Source organism: Oryctolagus cuniculus, chromosome 12 (genome assembly GCF_051225735.1).
Source record: "Oryctolagus cuniculus isolate XC-2025 breed Fujian yellow rabbit chromosome 12, ASM5122573v1, whole genome shotgun sequence".
Lineage (NCBI taxonomy): Eukaryota > Metazoa > Chordata > Mammalia > Lagomorpha > Leporidae > Oryctolagus > Oryctolagus cuniculus.
Window position 1 is genome coordinate 36,601,876 of NC_142878.1, and position 22,271 is coordinate 36,624,146.

Here is a 22,271-nt window from a genome sequence, read left to right on the forward strand (position 1 = left end):
AATACAATTGACCTTTATTTTTTAACGTGTATACTTTTAAGACTTTTTTTTTTTTTTTTTTTTTGGCACTGCCTTTAGCTTTCCAACCAGGATGTAACTCATTTAATTGAAGATAAAGGGAGAACAGTTCTTAAAAGAGCTAAGAAATTAGTAGTACTTACCAATTGTAGCTACACAGTTGCTGTCAAACTGGAAAGTTATTTGATCAAAAATTTTTCACTGGGGTGGGCATTGTGGTGCAGCTGTTAAGACGCCGCTTGGGTCATCTACATTTCATATCTGAGTGCCTGGTTGGAGTCCTGGCTACTCTGCTTTGGTTTGATTTCCTGCTAATGTGTACCTTGGGAGGGAGAAGGTTATGGTTTAAGTATTTGGATCCCTGCCATCCACGTGGGAGACCCAGAAGGAGTTCCGGGCTTCTTGGATCTGTCTTCAAGCAGGCCTGCCTGTTGGGGGCATTTGGAGAGTGAACCCATGGATGGAAGATCTCTCTCTCTCTCTTTTTCTATTCTCTCCGTTTTTCTCTCTATTCCCCTCTCTATGTTGCTCTGCCTTTCAGATGAATTAAAGATTCTTTTTTCACTGATTTTGGGAAAAACAGACTTAAAGAGAAGAGAAATGGAGACATCTAAGTGTTCCTGTCCCCCAATATTTGGGTGATAAGAAGAAATTTGAAAAAATAAGCAATGACTTCATTTTTGGATTTTCTTACAAATACTTTTTTTTTGAATTACAAATTATTTGCAGCTCCATCTCACTTTCCTGGAGAATAGGTGATTGCTAAGCTGACCAACCACCAATGGAACAATGCTTAACACTATACGTATCAGAATTTCAGAACTACACATGGATCAAGGCAGAAAGAGGAATAGCAAAATGAAACAAAAGTTGTCCTGGGACATGCTAATACATTGTCTTCCAAAAGAGGAGGTGAGTAATAACTCAGACAAATGATTATGAAATGGTTCTGAAATTTTAATTATACAGTGATGAGTTCATTCAGCAGAGAGTAGTTTATAAACTTCCTGTTTTATTAAATCTAATCTGGCTTTAAAGATTTAGTGATGTGTTTTGGAACCGATTTTTATATGATTATAAGTTGGAAATTGTGTAAGTATTTTGAATGTTTCAATAAGATGTGGGACAGTTGAGAATAAACTATGTTTGGCTGATTAAATTATTTGAAAAATGCTTCATTTATGCAAAACTGAACTTCTGAAACTATAATAAGCATTTCATATAAAGTCTTCTAAAGGGAAAACCGTTTTCTGAGGTACAACTGTTTTCTAAGGTACTAGACTACTTCAGATGCCCTGTTTTTGGAGATTTCCAGTCAGTTTTCAGTTTATAATGGAAAGACTTCTGTGTTTAATGTTTCTCACATTGAGGGTTAGCTGAGAGTTGTGAGAACAGAGCACTGTGTTGAGTGTTTATGGATGATGTGGCTGTTAGTGTGTGAGTGTGTGTAGGAATCATTTTGAAGAAATAAATTAAAATACTGGTGCTTGTGTTTTCTATAGTTTCTGATGATTGAGTGTGGAGCTCAGAAACACATTTTAAGAAAGATCCCAAGTGAAAAACATAGTTTAGCCTATTTATCCTTTCACTTTGTATTCTTCAAGATTTACTGCAGTAGAATTTCTGCTGTTTTCTGCTTCTTCTTAGTTCTTTGCTCTTGGCCACAGCCTAAGCTTCACTTGAATTAAGCTATTTTTTTAAAAGATTTATTTATTTATTTGAGACAGAATTACAGAGAGGAGAGACAGAGACTATCTGTTGGTTCACTCCCCAGATGGCCGCAATGGCTGGGGTTGGGCCAGGAGCCAGGAGCTTCATCCGGGTCTCTGATGTGGTTGCAGAGCCCAAGAATTTGGCTATTTTCTGCTGCTTTTCCAGGCCATTAGCAGGGAGCTGGACTGGAAATGGAGCAGCTGCGACTGGAACCAGTACCCATATGGGATGCTGGTGTTCCAGGCAGCAGCTTAACCCACTGTGCCACAACGCCAACCCCACTTGCTTTTGAAATTTTTTTTAAATATTTATTTATTTGAGAGGTAGCGTTATAGACAGTGAGAGGGAGAGACAGAGAGAAAGGTCTGCCTTCAGTTGGTTCACTCCCCAAATGGCTGCAATGGCCAGAGCTGCGCCAATCCGAAACCAGGAGCCAGGTGATTCTTCCTGGTCTCCCATGTAGGTGCAGAGGCCCAAACACTTGGGCCATCTTCTACTGGTTTCCTAGGTCACAGCAGAGAGCTGGATTGGAAGTGGAGCAGCTGGGAAGCAACCGAGACTGCAACCAGTGCCCATATGTGATGCCAGTGCCGCTGGATTGACCTACTGCGCCCTGACTCTGGCCCCAAGATTTGTTTTTGAATTTAGTATCCAGTTAATATCTACCAGTTTGCTACTGTGTGTCAGGCACTATGGTAGGCATTGGGAGTTACATTGGTGAGCTGCTTCTATTATGTTGCTCACAGTCTAGAGGACAGAGAAATATTATAAATGTTCACTAGGATAAGTAAATACTATTAAGGAGAGGTTCAAGGTGGGTGTGGGTGCAAGAACTTTTTAGTGTGAATAAATATAGATCAACAGAATGAGAGGAAGCAAAGCCCACTTAAATCAGAGCTGGCTGTAAGAAGAGAGTCAGCCACCACTACTAACATATTGGCAGAGATCAAAGGGTTAAGCTGGTATGCTATATGGGAGTGCCAGTTGGAGTCCCCGCTGCGCTGGCTCTGATCCATCTTCCTGATTATGTGCCTGAGAAAGCAGCAGAAGATAGCCCAGGTACTTGGTCTCCTGTGGGAGACCCAGATAGAGTTTGGGGCTCTTGGCTTTGACCTGGACTGACCTCGCCATTGTGGCCATTTGCAAGGTGAATCAGAGGATGGAAGATCTCCAGCTCTCTCTCTGTCACTCTTCTTTTCGAATAAACAACATAAATCTTAAAAAAGAAAAAAAGGCAGGGAGACACTATGCTGTTACAGAAGGCTGTTGGCATAGAGAAGCTGAATGCAGCTGCTATGATTTGAATGTGTCTTCCCTAAAGTTCATGTATCAGAAACTTAATGCCCAAATTCCCATGTTAGTGGTATTTGGTGATGGTGCCTTTTGGAGGTAATTAGGGTTAAATAAGGTCATCAGTGTGGGGCATCCATGATGACATTAGGGAGCTTATAAGACCAGGAGGAGACATCTGAGCTAGCACGCTAGCATTATTTTGCCACCTGATTCCCCTCCACCATCTTACAGTGCGGCAGATGCCAAACAGTTGCTAGCACCATGCTCATGGACCTCTCAGCTTCCAGAATCATGAGCCAAATAAACTTGTATTCTTTATAAATTACTCAGATTGATGTTTTACTATAGTAACAGAAAATTGCCTAAGGATACATATTTGGCTTTCTATGGTTGGTCCTAAGTGAGAAGTGGGGACAAAAATCTGGAAAATTTTCAGTTATTAATCGGTTTCTGGGCATTTTGTGACAATCATTACAAAGGCTATTGTTTGGCTTCCTGGACTGTTACTAGCAAAAGCAATCTGCCTTCCAATATAGTATGAGTTAGAGCAGGCTGATTTCTCACACTGGTTACTGTAAGACAATGGGTTGGTTTCCTAGGCTGGTTGCTGTTGATTGTAGGAAACCATATATATGTGATTTGACCATTGTCTCTTTGTATCTTTAATCTCCAGGCAGGTAGAGGAAAGAGTTTGTGCAATGCCTTATTGCTAGAGGAAGTTGGTTATGTTGGAAAACTTGAAGGTCAATATGGCTGATGCACAGAGTTGGGAGTGAGTGGTTCTAGACAGGGTTTTGAGAAATGTAGCTATATACAGTAAATATTTATGGAGCATACTCTTGTTTGCCAGGGGCTGTTAATGCCTTCCAACCAAAGACCACTGCAACATTTCTCTGGTCATATGTTAGAGACCTGGGGATGTCTCAGTAGCAGAGTTGAAGAACTAATATATTTGGAACAGATTTTGGGCTTCTTAAGGTGATTTAGGGAAAGTGGTACTTTGTTGTCAGGAAATGGGATTAAATCTGAGGAGTCTAGCTCCTAGTTAAAAACCTGGGGAGGGAGGGCGCCATGGCTCACTTGGTTAATCCTCTGCCTGCGGCGCCGGCATTCCAAAAGGGCGCTGGTTCTAGTCCTGGTTGCCCCTCTTCCAGTCCAGCTCTCTGCTGTGGCCCGGGAGGGCAGTGGAGGATGGCCCAAGTGCTTGGGTCCCTGCACCTGTGTGGGAGACCAGGAAGAAGCACCTGGATCCTGACTTTGGATCGGTGTAGCTCCAGCCTTAGCGGCCATTTGGGGAGTGAACCAAAGGAAGGAAGACCTGTCTCTCTGTCTATAACTCTACCTCTTAAATTAAAAAAAAAAAAATTTAAGCCGGCGCCGTGGCTCAATAGGCTAATCCTCCACCTTGCGGCGCCGGCACACCGGGTTCTAGTCCCGGTCGGGGCACCGGATTCTGTCCCGGTTGCCCCTCTTCCAGGCCAGCTCTCTGCTATGGCCAGGGAGTGCAGTGGAGGATGGCCCAAGTGCTTGGGCCCTGCACCCCATGGGAGACCAGGAAAAGCACCTGGATCCTGGCTCCTGCCATCGGATCAGCGCGGTGCGCCGGCTGCAGCGGCGGCCATTGGAGAGTGAACCAACGGCAAAGGAAGACCTTTCTCTCTGTCTCTCTCTCACTGTCCACTCTGCCTGTCAAAAAAAAAAAAAAAAAAAATTTAAAAAGAAACCTGTGTGTGATTTTTCAGGCCTGACCCTAAACCATACAAAGGTATTACCTGGCAAGCCTCACAGGAGGAAGCTGCCCTCCCCACACCAGACTTGGTTCATAGTGCACTGTAGTCTCTTACAAGAGTTATAGTCAAGGGCTCAGGCCTTGTCTTAGTCTGTTTTTTCTTGTTAACACAATACCAAAGACTTGGCAAGTTACAGAAACAGAGATTTATTTTAGCTCACAGTTCTAGTCCAAGGTTGAAGGACTGCATCTGGTGATGGTCTTCTTGCTGGCAGAGTCCCAAGTTAGTGTAGAGCAACACAGGGCAAGAGATAGGGAGTGCATACATGTATGTGCTCGGGTCTCTTTCTTTTAAAGTCACCCGTATAAAGGGGTCCTACCATGGTGACATTCTCTAATTACCTCCCAAAGGCCGCATCTCTAAACACTGTAGTCAGAGTAAGTTTTCCGTTAATAAATCACAATGGGGATTAGACTACAACATGAATTTTAGAGGGCACATACCATTTTAAACCAACACAGGCCTCCCAGCCAGCCATGCTGTTATGCATAGCTGCATTTCTTGCCCAGGTGCCTCCATTTGGAGAGCTCCTTGTTTGGAAACTTTCCTATTCTTAGCATGAGTACTTTTCTACTCCTAGACTCCCCCTGCTATTCCATGGGGGCTCCTTTAACAGTGAGATGACCTTCATGTTTGTTTTGACCCACTTGACCCTTGATCAGCCCTTCATTCCATGGAAATCAATGGAAGGGGGTGGTGCTAGCAAGCAAGTTTACACTACAATCACAGAAAATAATTAAGAACTTTCACCATTATTAACATTTTGGCGATGCTTTGATTGGTTACTGCTACACCTGACAGTATAGCTTTCAACTGAGCACATCTGCTCACTTGATATATCATTCGATGTCTTAGTAATTCTTATCTAGAAGGGAGAAGGAAGAAGGCGGACTTATGCTGTAATTAGTAACTGAGCAGTGGTCACCCATCCTAGCCAAGATGCAGTCATTTTGTGGCTTGGACAATCTTGTTTTTGTCTGAGTTGGATATGCTTGCAGAGTGGTATTGATTTCCTCCTGAACCTTCACTGTCATTGACTGTTCTTCTCTGATGTTGATATGCTGTAAATTGGTTCACGTTCAGCAGGAGGACAACATGGCCTGGCTGAGAGAGCCTGGCAGCACTAATCAGCAAATGATAGGCTACTTTGCTGCTTTCAGGACTTAATGTTTCTCTTTCTTAGGGCTAAATATTTTGCATAGGTTATTCTTTGATCCTCACATCACATTATATGTGGTTACCCTGAGTGGTAGTTACTTTTTTTGTTGTTGTTTAAAGATTTATTTATTTCTTTGAAAGGCAGAGTTACAGGAAGGCAGAGGCAGAGGCAGAGAGAGAGAGGTCTTCCATCCTCTGGTTCACTCCCCAAATGGCCGCAAGGGGCAGAGCTGGGCCAATCCGAAGCCAAGAGCCTGGAGCTTCTTCTAGGTTTTCTATGTGCGTTTTCTATGTTGGGCCATCTTCTACTGTTTTTCCAGGCCACAGCAGAGAGCTGGATTGGAAGTGGAGCAGCCAGGACTTGAACTGGCACCCATATGGGATGCCGACAGTGCATGCAAGTGGCTTTACCTGCTATGCCATACCGCTGGCCCCAAATAACTTTTGTTATCTACATTTGCAGCTGAAGAAACTGTAGCTCAAGAGAGGTTATGTGACATGCCCAAGTTACATAACTAGGAAGTGAAAGGGTTGAAATTATATCCTGGGTGGTCAGACTTCCAAACTATTGCTCTAAACCACTGTACAAAATACAGTTCAAAAACTAAAAAACAAATGAAAAACAACCCAAAACAACAAACAAATAAACCTCAGGAGGGGTTCTTGCGAGCCTTTATGACCCCTGGTCTTAGAGAGAAGCAATGAAGATGCAGAGGTCCCATTTTCTTCCTAGTCATAGTACCTGCCTGTGGGCAAGGGCAGTTTCCTTATCTCTGTCTGAGAACACTGTCCTCAGGCTCTGAGTACAGATCCACAAGATGGCTAGGAAGCTGACTTGACGTCAGAAGATCAAGTCAAGGTCTAGTTTAATTATGGAACACAAATCAAAAACCTTACTCCTTATTTATTTAAGAGGCAGAGAGAAAGAGACAGGCAGGCAAACAGAGATGAGCTCTCATCCTCTGGTTCACTTCCCAAAATGCCTTCAACTGCCAGGTTGGGCTACACTGAAGCTGGAAACTGGGAGCCAGGAACTCAGTCCAGGGTAGCAGGTACTGAGGTGCTTGAGCTATCACCTGCTGTTTTCCAAGGGGGCATATTAGCAGGAAGCTGGGATTGGGAGTGGAACTGGGACTCAAACCCAGCACCCTGATATGGAATGGAGGCATACTAATTAGTGTCTTAACCACTGTGCCAAACACCCGCCTGTATTCCATCGTTAAAATAAAAATACAAATCTAATTCCTTCCTTTGAGAGTGGGGTCTCCCTGTTATCAGAACAAAATTAGACCCTCCTGCTGGACACTGGACAGCCAATACACCAGAGATGAGTTGCTGCAAGGAGATAGTACGTTTTATTCAAGTGGCCATCCAAAAGAAGGTGGACCCTTTGATCCAAAAAGGACTCTTTTCAACTAGCAAGTCAGCAGGAGGATTTTTTTAAGGAGAAAGGATAGTTGGACAGGTTAGGAAATATAATGGGTCTACTTGGCTGATTTTTAGGTATGTTTCCAAGGTCGCTTCTGAGAGTCATCCTGACGCCAATTAGTTGGAGGCTGGTTTGGTGTGAGGCTTTCCAGTTTGTAGCTGGTGACTAAATTTCTTCCTTATCTGATATCTGCCATTCTAGCCATTTCCTTGCAGGTTAGCTCCTGGAACTCTTAGTCAAGCATTATTTATCTGTTGAGTTGGAAAGATACTCTAATTAGTCACAGGATCAGCAGTTAGCTTTGGTTAGTCAGCATGTGAAAAAGGAGAGGAAGATATATTCATTACAGTTCCACGTATGACATTTACTTCTCTTGTCCTTAGTCACTTACCATGTATGGGGATTAGACTAAATGATAGCTAAAGTCCATTTCAGTTTAGAATTCTGTAATTTTCAAGTGTGGTTTATTTAATTAGCCTTATTTATTTTATCTAACATTATTATAATCTTTATTTTATTTATTTTTAAGTCAGAATTATGTGGGGGGGGGTGTGAGAGAGAGATCTTCCATCCGCTGGTTCACTCCCCAAATGGCCACAACAGCCGGGGTTGGACCAGGCTAAATCCAGGAGCCTGGAACTCCATCCAGGTCTCCCATGTGTGGCAGAGCCCAAGCACTTGGGCTATCCTCCATTGCTTTCTCAGGCACATTAGCAGAGAGCTGGATTGGAAGTAGAGCAGCAAGGATTGGAACAGGTGGTCATATAGGATGCTGGTGTGGCAGGTGGTAGCTTAATCCACTGTGCTGCAATGTGGGCTCCAATAGTAGTCTTTTTTTTTTTTTTTAATCCAGAGTTACAGAGAGGTCTCTGCTGTTTACTCTCCAAATGGCTGCAACAGCCCAGGCTGCACTGATCTGAAGCCAGGAGTCAGGAGCTTCTTTGGGGTCTCCCACACATAGCAGAGAACTGGTTTGGAAGTGGAAGAACTGGGACTCGAACTGACGCCCATATTGGATGCCGGCAGTGCAGCCGGGGGCTTTACTCTCTAAGCCACAGCACCAGCCCCAGTAGTCCTTTTGAATGTGGGTATTATTCTCAAGTTATAGACGAGGCACACTATTGTTGCTGAAAATTCAAATGTGGCAGAAAACAAATATTGCTTTTTCTAGTGAGTACTCCAAAAATAGTTGGTCAGAGACTTCATCTGTTACCATTTGAACAAATGGAAGAAAATTCATGTTGAAAAAACTTCAAGTATTTCATTCATACTAGAAAGTTAACTAAAAAGAAAAAGTAGAGCTGAAAGCGCCACCTTGTGGTTAAATATAAAATTCCAAAACTACATTATGCTTCACCAGATTATGCAGTACCGGAATCTCCAGTTTTGAAATCTTTGTGGGTTATGAAGTGGTAAGGAACCTACTGGCTGTTACGTATTAACTAATATTTAAAACAATTCAGGGTGGAAGATAAAGGCTTTCATAGGGTGTTTAGAATATTTGTCCCTTATAGTACAGAAAAAAAATCCCAAGGTTAAATATCTTTGAAAAATGTACTTAAATCCTACTCTTGAAGATTCAAAGGGAATATTAGCATTTAAAGTCTCCCACAATACACACACACACACATGCACACACATGAGGCCTAATTTACATAATTTAACTTGGTATGTCCCAATTTGATTTGAACATAGAACCTCTTCTTCTTTCTTTAATCTCTGGCATTTTTAGAAATGCCAGTTTGAGGATGCAATGATATTAAGACTCCTTGCTTTTAAAAAAGACCTTTTCAGGGAAAGAGGCTTGCATTAGATTTTGTATATTTTTAAAGAAATATTTGTTTATTTGAAAGACACAGTTACAGAGGGAAAGGGAAAGACAGAGAGACAAGTTTTCCATTTGCTGGTTTGTTCTCTAGATGGCCACACTGGTTACAGCTGGGCTGGTCTGAAGCCAATAATCAGGAGTTTCTTTCAGGTCTTCTACATGGGTGGCAGGGGCCTGAGGACTTGGGCCATCTTCCACTGCTTTCTCAGGCACATTAGCAGGGAGCTGGATCAGAAGTGAAACAGCCAGGACATGAACCAGTGCCCATAGATGGGATGCTGGAATTGCAGGCAGTGGCTTTACCTGCTATATCACAAAGTTGGCCCTCAGGTTTTATATCTTTAAGTCATTTCATGAGTAATTTATGCAATTTAGAATAAAGAGATATCCAGTAAAGCTGTTATTTAAATAAGTAAATAGTAGAAAACAAATTAGAATTTTTTAAAAGCATTTAAACAGAGCAAATCCCAGTTTTTATTCCCTATTTTCCTGATTTTGAAGATAAAATACTCAAAACAGACAGTGTTCCCTGAATGCCATTAAACTGCTCATTACCCGCCATCTGTGAATCTGAAACAGCAATCCCGGAGACAGTAATTCCAGATTTCAAGTACATCACCACTAAATCCTAACTTGTTACTTCTGGTTCTTCTCACTCACATCATCAAAAATAATGATGATTATTGAAAAAGTTTATTATTTTTACTTATTTGAAGACAAAGTGAGAACGAGAGAGAGCGAGAGCGAGTGAGTGAGCGAGCTTCCACTTTTGGTTCACTCCCCAAATATCTGCAATGGCCCTGGGCTGGGCCAGACCAAAGCTGGGAGCTGGGAGCTGGGAGCTGGGAGCTGGGAGCCAGGAACTAAATCCAGGTCTCCTGTATGGGTGGCAGGTACCCAAATTCTTGAGCTATCCACCTGCTGGCCCCTCCCCTCCAAGATGTGCACTTGCAGGAAGCTGGATCTGAAGCAGAGGCGGGGATCATTCCCAGGCATTCCCATTTGGGATGGGGTGTTCCAAACTGCTGTGCCACAATGCCCACCTCTTGAAGAATTCTTTTAAAACTTTGAAATGTAATACTTGTACATTTTTATGAGATAGAGTATATATCAACACTTATACACAGTGTAAACCAATCAAACCAGGCAACTAGCCTTTCCATTTCTCTATCTTTGTATTTGGAGCCTACTCAGCTCTTCTTCACTGATCTTTTTTCACTCCTTAGCTAATCTCCTTCTATCCTCCCCAAACCCTTCAAAGTTCAGATAGACTTTTTTTTTTTAACTTCCACTTATGAGAGGGAGCATGCAGTTATTTGTCTTTCTGTATCTGGATTATTCTGCTTACCATATGATCTTCAGTTCCATCCATTTTGCTGCAAATGTCAAGATTTCTGCCTTGATTTTTGGCTGAGTAATACTCCATTGCATTCATCTTCCAAATTCTCAAGAATGTTCAATGAAAGCCAAAGGCAAATTATAATAAAAGCTAAAAGCATGATACAAAGGTCCTGAAGGATGCTGCTGTACTTTGGGCACTGCAAAAAGAAAACCAAAGGAAAATGAATAATGATGACTTTTCACTATTGTATCCTCTTAGGCAATTCCACCATCCTTCTATTTAAAGCATGGTTTGGAACAGTTGATGAATAATGATGACATGATTCTATAGATGATGAAATGGGATGTATCACAATATAGAAAAATAATGTCACTAAAATCCCTTGCTATATCCTAGATTTATTTGTTTTCTAATTAGTTTTTATTTATTTGAAAGGCAGAGTTACAGAGAGAGAGAAATGGGATGGGGAATCTTCCATCTGCTGGTTCACTCTTCAAATGGCCACAATGGGCTGGGCCAGGGCTGGGCCAGACTGAAGCCAGGAGCCAGGAGCTTCTTCTGGCTGAGTCTTTGAGCATGTGGGTGCTCAGGGCCCAAGCACTTGGATCATCTTCTGCTGCTTTCTTAGGTGCATTAGTAGGGAGCTAGATTGGAGGTGGAGCAACCAGTACTTGAACCAGTGCCCATACAGGATACCAGGGTTGCAGGCTGTGGCTTTAACTTCTATGCCACAACGCTGGCCCCATTTATAAGAGTCCAGTGGATGCATGTGATAATTGCAAATAGAATTCCAAAAAAAAAAAAAAAGGAAAGAAAGAAAAGGAAGGAAGGAAGGAAGAAAAAGAAAAATAAAGAAGGAAGAAAGGAGGGAAGGGAGGGAGGAAGGAAGGAAGGAAGGAAGGCAGGCAGGCAGAAGAAAGAAAACCGGAAAAACTAAAGTTGGATTCGGTACATCTTCTTGGTATATCTAAGGGTTAAACTCATTAATTGTAAAGTACATAGGATAAATACAGATAAATTTGTTACCCATCCTGACCTCTGCAGTCATGCCTTGCTTAATAACAGGGAAACATTCTAAGAAATGCATTGTTAGGGCAATTTCATCATTGTGTGAACATCATAGGGTGGACTTTTACAACCAGATGGTCCTGCATATCTGGGAAATACAGTGTAGCGCATTGCTCCTAGGTTACCAACGGACCTATACATCTTTTTACCATACTGAATATTGTAGGCAACTGTCACACCACAGATTTGTGTATCTAAATATGGAAAGGTAGAGTAAAAATACTAGGTACTATGAAATTTTTAACCTCCTTTGTAATCTTATGGAACCATCATTGTATATGTGATCTGTCATTGACTAAACCATCATTGTGTGCTGCGTGATGGCATTTCATAGGACTAAAAGGCTTGGCTCAGCTGAGAGGAAAGGAATTATGACTTTTTAGGTTTCTTTGAGCTAGTTGGTAAAGATGCCCTTCTGAGAATCATGAAATGAATGAAATTACCAGAGTGTTATACTTTGATTTATTCCTAACTGAATTCCTATATCCCCATGGATCTTCTCATCCATCTGGTTATGGTCTGAATGTTTGGGTCACCCAAGTTCGTATGTTGGAATTCTGACTCCCAAGGTGATCACGTTAGGAAGCAGTGCCTCTGGGAAGTGGCGCCCATGCTGTGCTTTAGGGTGTTAAGCCGCTACCTGCAATGCCAGCATCCCATATGGGAGTGCCACTTTGAGTCCCGGCTGCTCCACTTCTGACCCAGTTCCCTGCTAATGCGCATGGGAAAGCAGTAGAAGATGGTCCAAGTCTCTGGACCCCTGCATCCACGTGGGAGACCCAGGAGAGGCTCCAGGCTTCCACCTGGCCCAGCCCTGGCCATTGCGGCCATTTGGGGAGTGAACCAAAGGATGGAAGATCTCTCTGTGTCTCTCTTCTCTCTGTAACTCTTTCAAAATAAATAAATCTTAAAAAATTCTTCCAGGTGGGGGATTTTGGCCTGTTTTGCTTACATTGTATCACCAGCATCTCAACTGTGTCCGGTAAAGTAGTAAACGTTTGTTGCACTAAGAACCAACTTCCCACGTTGTCCTTGCAGAGATGTGGTTTACGGTTCTCAGCAACACCCAGACTCTCCAGAAGACGATTCCCAGAGGACGGCTCCATTTCTCTCAGCAGCTGAGGAGTCTGCGTGATAATGGAAGAAATGCTCCAGCCCTTTAGCGATCTGCAGGGATTGGGTCCACCGTGGCTCCGGCGAGAGCCGAAGGGCGGTCGTTCAGCGCCGCCCCACTCCCAGGTCCCTGCTTCACTGCCCGGGTCACTCCGCCCCTCCAGCGCCCCGCCCCTTCTCTCCCCGCCTATCCCGCCTGCAGCGTCCGTCGCCACGCCTTCGCCTCCCCTCACGCCCCGCCCTCTCCTCCCTTAGCACCGCCCCTCCTCCCCTCAGCCCCGCCCCGGCCCCCTCCCCTTGACGTGGCAGAGGCGGCACCAGCCATGTTGGCCGGGCCGAGGTCCTCGCGGAGGCCGGGGGCGGGGCGGTGCCGGCCTTGATTGCGGTGCTACCGGTGCTTCGGCTGCGCGGAGAGGGCTGATTTGGTGTGGCTGAGGCTGGCGTCCGGCGCGGATCTGGTGGAACGAGTAAGTAGTGTGGTAAACGCCGACTTACGGGCCGCCTCCTCTCCGCTCCCCGGGGGCGCACGGTGCTCAGCGGGAATCCGGGCGGGCCGCCGCGGGCGGACTGGGGTCTCGGTGGTCCCCCGACTCTGGCTCTCGGTGCTCGGCTGCGGGAGAAGCGCGCGGGCGTCTGCGGACCAGTGCGGCGGGTGAGCGCTGCGCCCCGAGCCTGTCACCCGGTCGCCCACCACGTACTGCTCCGCCCTCCCGGGGCCTGGGGGCCCTGCCCTCTCCCAGCGTCCCTGCATTAGGTGGGAGTCGGGTGAAAATGGCAGTCCGAGCATCTCGCCCCACACCCACCCACCGTCCTGGGCGCCCCGCCTTCCCACCCCAGCCCGTCGTCGCTCCTGGGCACTGGGGCTTCTTCCATTCCGGCGTGATCCGAGGTGTCCTAGACTTTGAACCGAGGTAACTTCGTCACCAGTAACGCGGCCTTGGGAGTTCAAGGGGTTAAGGAGAAAAGTGCCAGGTGCAGTTAATGCCTTGGGCCTTGGTTACAAGCGGAGTTAGGTTTTCAGACGGGACCCGTCTTACCCCGTTGGGTTTCTAGTTTGCCATAATGTTTTCCCTTAGGAAAAGTCAGAGTAAATATACATGGAATCGCGGATTTTGAGGGGTGTTGAATTCACCTTTTCACCTGATCTTCTCAGCCACGAATCATTTGCTGAAAGTTAACTTACTTTAAACAAGTATTGGATTTAAATGTAAATGCATGTCACATCTTCCTTCTCTCGCTTCTCCAGTAGTGTAATTAACGTTGTTTCAGATGTCGACCCACGTTTGAGTCAGAATTTTAGATTTAGATGGGACCTTGTAGTTGTCTATACCAAATCTCTCACTTACTGATGAGAAAAGTGAAAATCAGGAGTGGTTAAACTGTCCAAGATCCCAAAGCTAGCATTCAGAAGTAATTGAAAACACTTCATTGAGAATTTTACAACTGAGAAGTAGGAGAAATACATTTGACTAGTAAATACCTCTGATTGGAAGGGACTCAAATTGTACTGCAATTTTGTGTTTTCCATTTAAATATGTTTGACAGGGCTAAAATTGTAATTCTGAAAAACTATCACTATAAAAACATTTTATAAAATAAAAATACTAGGGCATATATTTGGTATACCATGTTGAGGTGACATAATGCTCTTGATGGCCTTTTGTGTTTTCTATTTTTTCCTTAAAAAAAAAAAGACTAGTATGTTTAATGTATTCTAATATAATATGTGAATAATAGTTGGTTTATATTTTTATGTGAACATATTAATATTAAAGGAGTGCTTGTCAAATAATGCCATTTTAAGAAAAGCTGCTATGCAAAAGAACTTTTGCAGTCAAATCAGTAATTTAAGGCTTTACAATTCTTATGTTTTAAGATTGAGCAATTCCTGCCTTGGAAAGGTGAGGGAAGTCAGGGAAGTGTTTTTCATGGCCCTGTAATTGGATCAATCAGGAAGAAACAGGTAGTACTGTCTTCAAAATACTGCTGAAAAGAGGGAATCTTAGAAATATGGATGTGATTTAGGAAGTAAATATAATCTTGGAGTGGAGAGAGAGAAAACTCGGAGGAAGAGGAGGAGAAAGATGCTCAAATATCACTCAGATGATATTTAAAATATCTTAATAAAAAGTAACCATCCAGCCTGTTAACCTGTTGTAGAAACTTACACCTGGCCTTTGCCTGTATGTTAATGTCTTCCTGCTAAGACTGTTAGAACCTTTCTCAGTGAGGGTCCCTTGGAGTCCTAAAGCTGATTCTAAGGATCCAGTATGCACTTAAGCATTATTGAGAATCCAGAGGAAAAAAGCTGGCTTTATCGAAGATAGTGTAAGCTTCATATAAACTTCTACAATTTATTGCATTTTGTTGTTTAGTTGAATTGTACGAAGGAAATCTGGTAGATATATGGTTGGAAAAATATTTTAATAGTTTTTTCAGATAATTGTGCATATTCTTTTTTGATACTACACTGAAACTCAGTGATTTTAATGAAGAAATTAATGGTTAATTGCAGTGTTGAATCTGAAAACTCAGAATTAAGCTTTTTTACTCTGTTATTTTTTTTTAAAGATTTATTTATTTATTTGAAAGCAGAGTTACACAGAGAGAGGAGAGGCAGAGAGAGAGGTCCTCTGTCCGATGGCTCACTCCCCAGATGGCCGCAATGGTCGGAGCTGTGCCTATCCGAAGCCAGGAGACAGGAGTTTCTTCCGGGTCTCCCACGTGGGTGCAGGGGCCCAAGGTCTTGGGCCATCTTCTCCTGTTTTCCCAGGCCATAGCAGAGAGCCGGATTGGAAGTGGAGCAGCCAGGACTAGAACTGGCGCCCACATGGGATGCTGGCACTTCAGGCCAGGGCGATAACCCACTGGCCCCTTGTACTTCTGTTATATTAAAACCCATTGGTCCATCCTGAACTTTGATAGGTTCATCTGCTCCTGCAAGTTGCTGTAACACTGTGAATCGACCATTGGGGAGATGTTGCTTCACTAAGTAATATGTATCTTCCAAATGGTGACATATTTCTTGATAACAATATAAGTTTTTAAAATCCTATTAAAAACAACACAGGCTGACACCATAGCTCACTTGGCTAATCCTCCGCCTGTGGTGCCGGCACCCCGGGTTCTAGTCCTGGTTGGGGTGGCGGGTACTAGTCCCAGTTGCTCCTCTTCCAGTCCAGCTCTCTGCTGTGGCCCGGGAGGGCAGTGGAGGATGGCCCAAGTGCTTGGGCCCCTGCACCCACATGGGAGGCTAGGAGGAAGCACCTGGCTCCTGGCTTCGGATCGGTGTAGCCTTAGCGGCCATTAGGGGAGTGAACCAACGGAAGGAAGACCTTTCTCTCTGTCTCTCTCTCTCACTGTCTAACTCTGCCTGTGAAAACAAAACAAAACAAAAAAACACAACACTGATCTCATCAGAAAAATTTTTACGCATTTAGGAGGCTGTCAAACTTTTGTTGGTAAAGTTTTCAGAAAATTTTAATATTTGCATGGAAGTTCAAATTTTGTCATTGGTGAAAGATGTCAGTTGTTTTTCCATGAAGTAAAATGATATATTCATTTTGTCCATTTTTGAGAAAAATATCTGACAAATACATAAATACTCTTTATGTACTGCCATTGGGAGATATGAGAAACTAGTCACTCCACGTATTTTTTGTGTTCTGTGTTTCAGATAAGTTATCATGGTTGTTCTAGTGTGTTTTAGTGAATATTTTAATGTTTTATGAAGATGCATTTTAGATGCATCATAGGCTATAGGTACAATTAAGTAATAAACAGAACATTTTATTTCATATGTTCTGTAGAAGAGAGGAATCTCATGGTCTTACATGCAAATGTGCTAAAAACTGGATTTCTTGACCTGGGGAGGTTGATTGTTCTAATTCCCTTCTGTTCTATATTTCTGAAAAATCATTATCATTCAACGACCATTTTTCATTGAAAGCTCATGCCATCCTTTTCAAAGCTATCTCCTTTATAGTTTTTCAGGATAGCCTTTTCCTAAACAAGTTTAGTCTTAGGATTCCTCTTCACCCTTTAAATGCCTTTGAAAAATTTACTCTTTATTAGCATAAAATTAGCTAATTGTCTGCAAGATTCTGGTATGATAGGAGGAAATGTGTTTAATTTTTCCTTCCTTCCTTCCTTCCTTCCTTCCTTCCTTCCTTCCTTCCTTCCTTCCTTTTTAAGATTTATTTATTTATTTGAAAGGCAGGTGGGGCCGGCTCTGTGACATAGTTGGTAAAGCTGCCACCTTCGATGCCAGCATCCTGTATGGGCACTGGTTGAGTGCTGGCTCCTCCACTTCCAATCCAGCTTCCTGCTAATGGCCTAGGAAAAGCAGTGGAAGGTGGCCCAAGTGCTTGGGCCCCTGCAACCATTTGGGAGACCCGGAAGATTGGAAGATACTCCTGGCTTCTGTTACCATCTGGGAAATGAACCAGCAGATGGAAAATCCGCCCCCCCCCCCCCCCAGTCTCTTCCTCTCCCTCTATAACTCTGATTTTCAAAATAAATAAATAAATAAATCTTAAAAAAAAAAAAAAAAAAACAGGGCCGGGGCCGCGGCTCACTAGGCTAATCCTCCGCCTTGCGGCGCCAGCACACCGGGTTCTAGTCCCGGTCGGGGCGCTGGATTCTGTCCCGGTTGCCCCTCTTCCAGGCCAGCTCTCTGCTGTGGCCAGGGAGTGCAGTGGAGGATGGCCCAAGTGCTTGGGCCCTGCACCCATGGGAGACCAGGAGAAGTACCTGGCTCCTGCCATTGGATCAGCGTGGTGCGCCGGCTGAGCATGCCAGCCGCGGCGGCCATTGGAGGGTGAACCAACGGCAAAGGAAGACCTTTCTCTTTGTCTCTCTCTCTCTCACTGTCCACTCTGCCTGTCAAAAAAAATAAATAAATAAAAAATACAAAAAAAAAACAAAAAAAACAAAGAAAGGCAGAGGGAAAGAGATCTTTTATCCTCTGGTTCACTTCTCAAATGTTGCAATGGCCAGGACTAGGCCAGTCTGAAGCCAGGAGCTTCATCCAAATCTCCCATGTGGGTACTAGGGGCCCAAGTACTTGGGTCATTTTCTGTTGCTTTCCCAGGTGCATTTTCAGAGAGCAGGATCAGAAGTGGAACAACTGGGACCTGAAGTGGTGCCCATATGGGATGCCAGCGCTGTAGACAGCTACTTTACCTACTACATCACAGTGCCAGCCCCCTGTGTTTTTCAACTACCTCTCTTTCTCTCACTTATTAGAATTAGTTCTTTGCTCCACCATTGTTCTTAGCAATTTGAACATCCATGCTGGTTCTTCTGGCATTGTAGGTTCATAATTCAGTTCTTTTAACTTGAGGGCCTTCATCTTTGCTACATAGCACTTGAAACTATTTTCCACAGCTCTAAATTCTGCAACTTCCTTTAGTGACTAATCACTGTTGGCATTTGAGAGCATGAGGTAGAACTGTTGCCTAGAGAGGAAAGCTGGCATCCCAGGTTGGCAGTTAGAGAGTAACAAGAGAGAGATGTCTCTTGATATTAGGCCCTCCCCAGAGTGGCATCCTCTTCCCGGTAGTAAATTTAAATTATTTTTTGAAATTATATATTCATTCTAGTCCCGGTTGGGGCACCGGATTCTGTCCTGGTTGCTCTGGCTACAGCTCTCTGCTGTAGCCCGGGAAGGCAGTGGAGGATGGCCCAAGTGCTTGGGCCCTGCACCCGCATGGGAGACCAGGAAGAAGCACCTGGATCCTGGCTTCGGATTGGCGCAGCGCCGGCCATAGCGGCCATTTGGGGGGTGAACCAATGGAAGGAAGACCTTTCTCTTTGTCTCTGTCTCTCTCGTTGTCTAACTCTGCCTGTAAAAAAAAAAAAAAAGAAAGAAAGAAAGAAAGAAAGAAAGAAAATTATATATTCAAATGAAAGTTTGATATGTTCTCATAAGTTGTAATGTTAAAAATATTCCAAGAGTCTGGTGTTATGGTTCATCAGGTTAAGCTGCCACTTGCGACACCAGCATCCTATATTGGAATTCAGTTGGAGTCCTGGTTGCTCCACTTGTGATCCGACTTCCTGCTAATGTGCCTGGGCAAAACAGTGGAAGATGGCTCAAGGACTTAGGCTCCTGGGAGACCAGGATAGAGTTACTGGCTCCTGGTTTCTGCCAAGCCCAGCCCTAGCTATTGGGGCTATTTGTGGGAGTGAACCAGTGATGGAGGCTCATTCTCTGTCCTTCTGTCTCTCTCTTATTATCAGTCTTTCATATAAATAAATAAAGGAAAATCTTAAAAAAATTCTGAATTAAATTTCTGAGATTTAAATGATGTCATTTAAATTATGATTATAAATCATGAGAATGATATTAAATGATATGTAAATGATTTATAAATCATGGGAAAACTGATTTATCAAGAATTTTATTTATTGTGTCACAAATATTTTGTGTTGGTACAATACAAGAATTATTTGCCTCTATGGTTTAATATAATTTGGCTCTCAAATTCATGAAGGGCTTTAAACTCCAAAGTCTTAAGTTTGGTAATAAGAGAGTAGAATTGAGTTCTAATGTGTTAATATTGCTGAATATAGGGAAATATACTTAATTTTTAAAAAAGATTTATTTATTTATTTATTTGAAAGACAGAGTTACAGAGAGACAGAGGCAGAGCGAGAGAGGTCTTCCATCTGCTGGTTCACTCCCCGAATGACAATGGCCAGAGCTGGGCTGATCCCAAGTCAGGGAACCAGGAACTTCTAACCGGTCTCCCACATGGGTGCAGGGATTCAAGCACTTGGGTCATCTTCTGCTGCTTTCCCAGGCCATAGCAGAGAGCTGGATCACAAGTGGAGCAGCCAGGTCTTGAACTGGTGCCCAAATGGGATGCCAGCAGTGCAGGTGGCAGCTTTACCTGCTTCGCCACAGCGCTGGCTCCATCTTCTTAAGAGGTTCCTAGATTTTAAAATGTCTTTTAATTTTGTTACAGAAATAAGAATCAAGCTCCACAATGACAACCTATTTGGAATTTATCCAACAAAATGAAGAACGAGATGGAGTCCGATTTAGTTGGAATGTTTGGCCATCAAGTCGACTGGAAGCTACAAGAATGGTTGTTCCAGTGGCAGCCCTGTTTACACCACTGAAAGAGAGACCTGACTTACCGCCTATTCAATATGAACCTGTTCTTTGTAGTAGGACCACTTGCCGTGCAGTTTTGAATCCTTTATGGTAATTAAAATATATGAGAAAAACTAATGTGGCACTATGATTCAAAAATTTACTTTATTTCTTGCTTGTTTATATAAAAATCTCTTTGTTTTGTAGTTATTTTTGAAATTATGATTGGAAAAGTATCCAAAGAGCTGTAGAATTTTAGAATAATTCTGTTTGTACTGATTTGATAAGATAAGGAGACCAAGTGGAAAAGTGTCACTATAAAAACTATAAAAACTGTTATATCTATCAGTATTTTCTGGATACTCGTGCTGGCTGTGTATCACACAGAAAAGTCATATTATGTCAGAAAAGTCATAATTATTAGGTGGCTTGGATTTGAGAAATGCTATTTCTTGTTGCTTAAGCCAAAAATCCCAAGGGCCATCTTTATTCTTCTTTCCTCTCCGTCCAGTCCACTAGCAAATCTCTTCAGTTCTGCCTTCAGAATGGCATGGATTCTGTGTGTTATCCTTGATCTCTGGTAGTATACCCTGTTTCAAGATACCAGCATTTTTTTCTTGAGCCATTTCAACATCCTTCTAACTGGTGTCCTTGTTTCCATTCTTGTCTTTCTAGCTGTCTGTTCTGTGCCAAGATGCCAGGGTTTTATGAATGAGAGTTAGATTAATAAAATCCTCCAATAGCTCCTTATACTTGGAATGAAAAATCCATTCCTTTTATCAAGTCCTGTAAAACACTACTTGATCTAGTTTCTAAGTATTTCTTCTTTTATCTTGTATCATCCATTTTTCTTATTTAATACTTTAACCCTAGTGCTCTCCTCTGATCCTTTGAGCATACCAAATTTATCTCTACCTTGGAATTTGTGCAGTAGTTATGGATTCTGTCTGGATTGCTCTGCTCCCACATTTTCCTATGACTGTAAGTTCCTTTTCATTCAGATCATACTTCAGTTGTCTATTTCAGAAGAATTTTTCTTTGATGTAGCTCTCCCAAACAGATCCTGCCTTATATTCTTTCATCTATATTCCTAAAATGTATTTTTTGTATTTATGCATCCACTTGTCTTTTGTCTCTTTCTCTTCTACAGTGTAAACTCCGTCAGAGCAGAGATCTTTTCTTTCTTGGTTACTATTCTATCACATCCACCTAAAGTAGTTTTTGTACATGTTAGGCCATCAATGAATACATTTTTGACTTGAACAAATGTTTTCTAGGTGGTCTGAATGTAGTGTTACTAAATCCATTTGAAAAAAAAAATAGGATTGTTTTTATTGTTCATGTGGCACATAATTTATTATATATTGTTTTTAATTATGTGTAGGAAGTATGAATGAGATATTGTCACCAACTAAAACTACATAGCTTTTAAAGATCATTTTGACTATCAATTTGAATGTTACTCTTTTAGAAATAAATTATTTTATTGAAATTATGATTCTTATCAAATTGAACTGAAATGTCTACATCTTTTCTTTTCTTAAAATAGTCAAGTGGATTATCGAGCAAAACTCTGGGCTTGCAACTTTTGTTATCAAAGAAATCAGGTATGAAAACCTCCATTGCAGATGTCAGTGCTACAAAAATAGTCATATGAAAAGTGTGTATTTAAAAAGGACTAAATCATTACTTTTCATATAATTAAAATACCCACTTTTAATAACTAAATTGTAAGCAAATATTTGTAGTTTAAAATTTTATCATTCTGGAAAATAATTTGTTAAAATTTTTGGTTCTTTTTTTTTTTCTGTCTGTAGTTTCCACCTACTTATGCTGGTATATCTGAACTGAATCAGCCTGCTGAACTTTTACCTCAGTTTTCTAGCATTGAATATGTAGTTCTGGTAAGAACATAAGAGCAAATATTTAAGAAGGTTTTAAATATCCAGTAGTTTATTTTATACCAAAGCAATTGTTAAGTTGAGATGACTTAAAGCATCCTCACACATTGAACTGATGGCGTATTTTAAAAGTAGAAACTGTTAAGATCAATTGGAGCAAGATGATTTCTCTTAGTTATTTGATGGGTGACCAGATACTGGTTAGGGTGGTGTTATTTGCTATTCTGGGTGGATCAGTAAGCAATTAAGTATCAGTCTTGGTCTGTAGTTGGAAGGTCGGTTTACAAATACTTAGTATGATGCTGGAATCTATTGCTGTGTCTCTAAGTAATGAAAATTTTTTTTTGTTTTTATTTATTTTTAAAGATTTATTTATTTATTTGAAAGGCAGAGTTACAGAGAGGCTGAGGCAGAGATTGGTCTTCCATCTGCTGGTTCACTCTCCAAATGGCTAGAGAGGGGCCAATCTGAAGCCAAGAGCCATGAGCTTTTACCAGTGTGCTCCCACACTGATGC

The 22,271-nt window shown here is 42.3% G+C and overlaps 1 protein-coding gene and 2 long non-coding RNA genes across 3 annotated transcripts in view; 2 read left to right on the forward strand and 1 right to left on the reverse strand.

Moving 5' to 3' along the window:
• Nucleotides 1–793: 793 nt before the first annotated feature.
• Nucleotides 794–12,878, forward strand: LOC149122995 (uncharacterized). Its single transcript, XR_016217373.1, has 2 exons — nucleotides 794–930; nucleotides 12,678–12,878. It is a non-coding gene; the product is annotated as an uncharacterized LOC149122995 (long non-coding RNA).
• On the reverse strand, nucleotides 9,216–13,754 carry LOC108178360 (uncharacterized). Its single transcript, XR_016217372.1, has 5 exons — nucleotides 13,585–13,754; nucleotides 13,248–13,362; nucleotides 12,592–12,766; nucleotides 10,578–10,767; nucleotides 9,216–9,454 (listed from the first exon to the last, which is right to left on the reverse strand). It is a non-coding gene; the product is annotated as an uncharacterized LOC108178360 (long non-coding RNA).
• The window catches only part of SEC23A (SEC23 homolog A, COPII component), a 66,033-nt gene continuing 56,799 nt past the window's right edge, over nucleotides 13,038–22,271 (forward strand). The window contains exons 1-4 of the mRNA XM_008269515.5: nucleotides 13,038–13,219; nucleotides 19,724–19,965; nucleotides 21,404–21,461; nucleotides 21,672–21,758. Of these exons, the coding sequence (XP_008267737.1) occupies nucleotides 19,745–19,965; nucleotides 21,404–21,461; nucleotides 21,672–21,758 (366 nt within the window). The 5' untranslated portion in view covers nucleotides 13,038–13,219; nucleotides 19,724–19,744. The remainder of the gene's footprint in view (nucleotides 13,220–19,723; nucleotides 19,966–21,403; nucleotides 21,462–21,671; nucleotides 21,759–22,271) is intronic.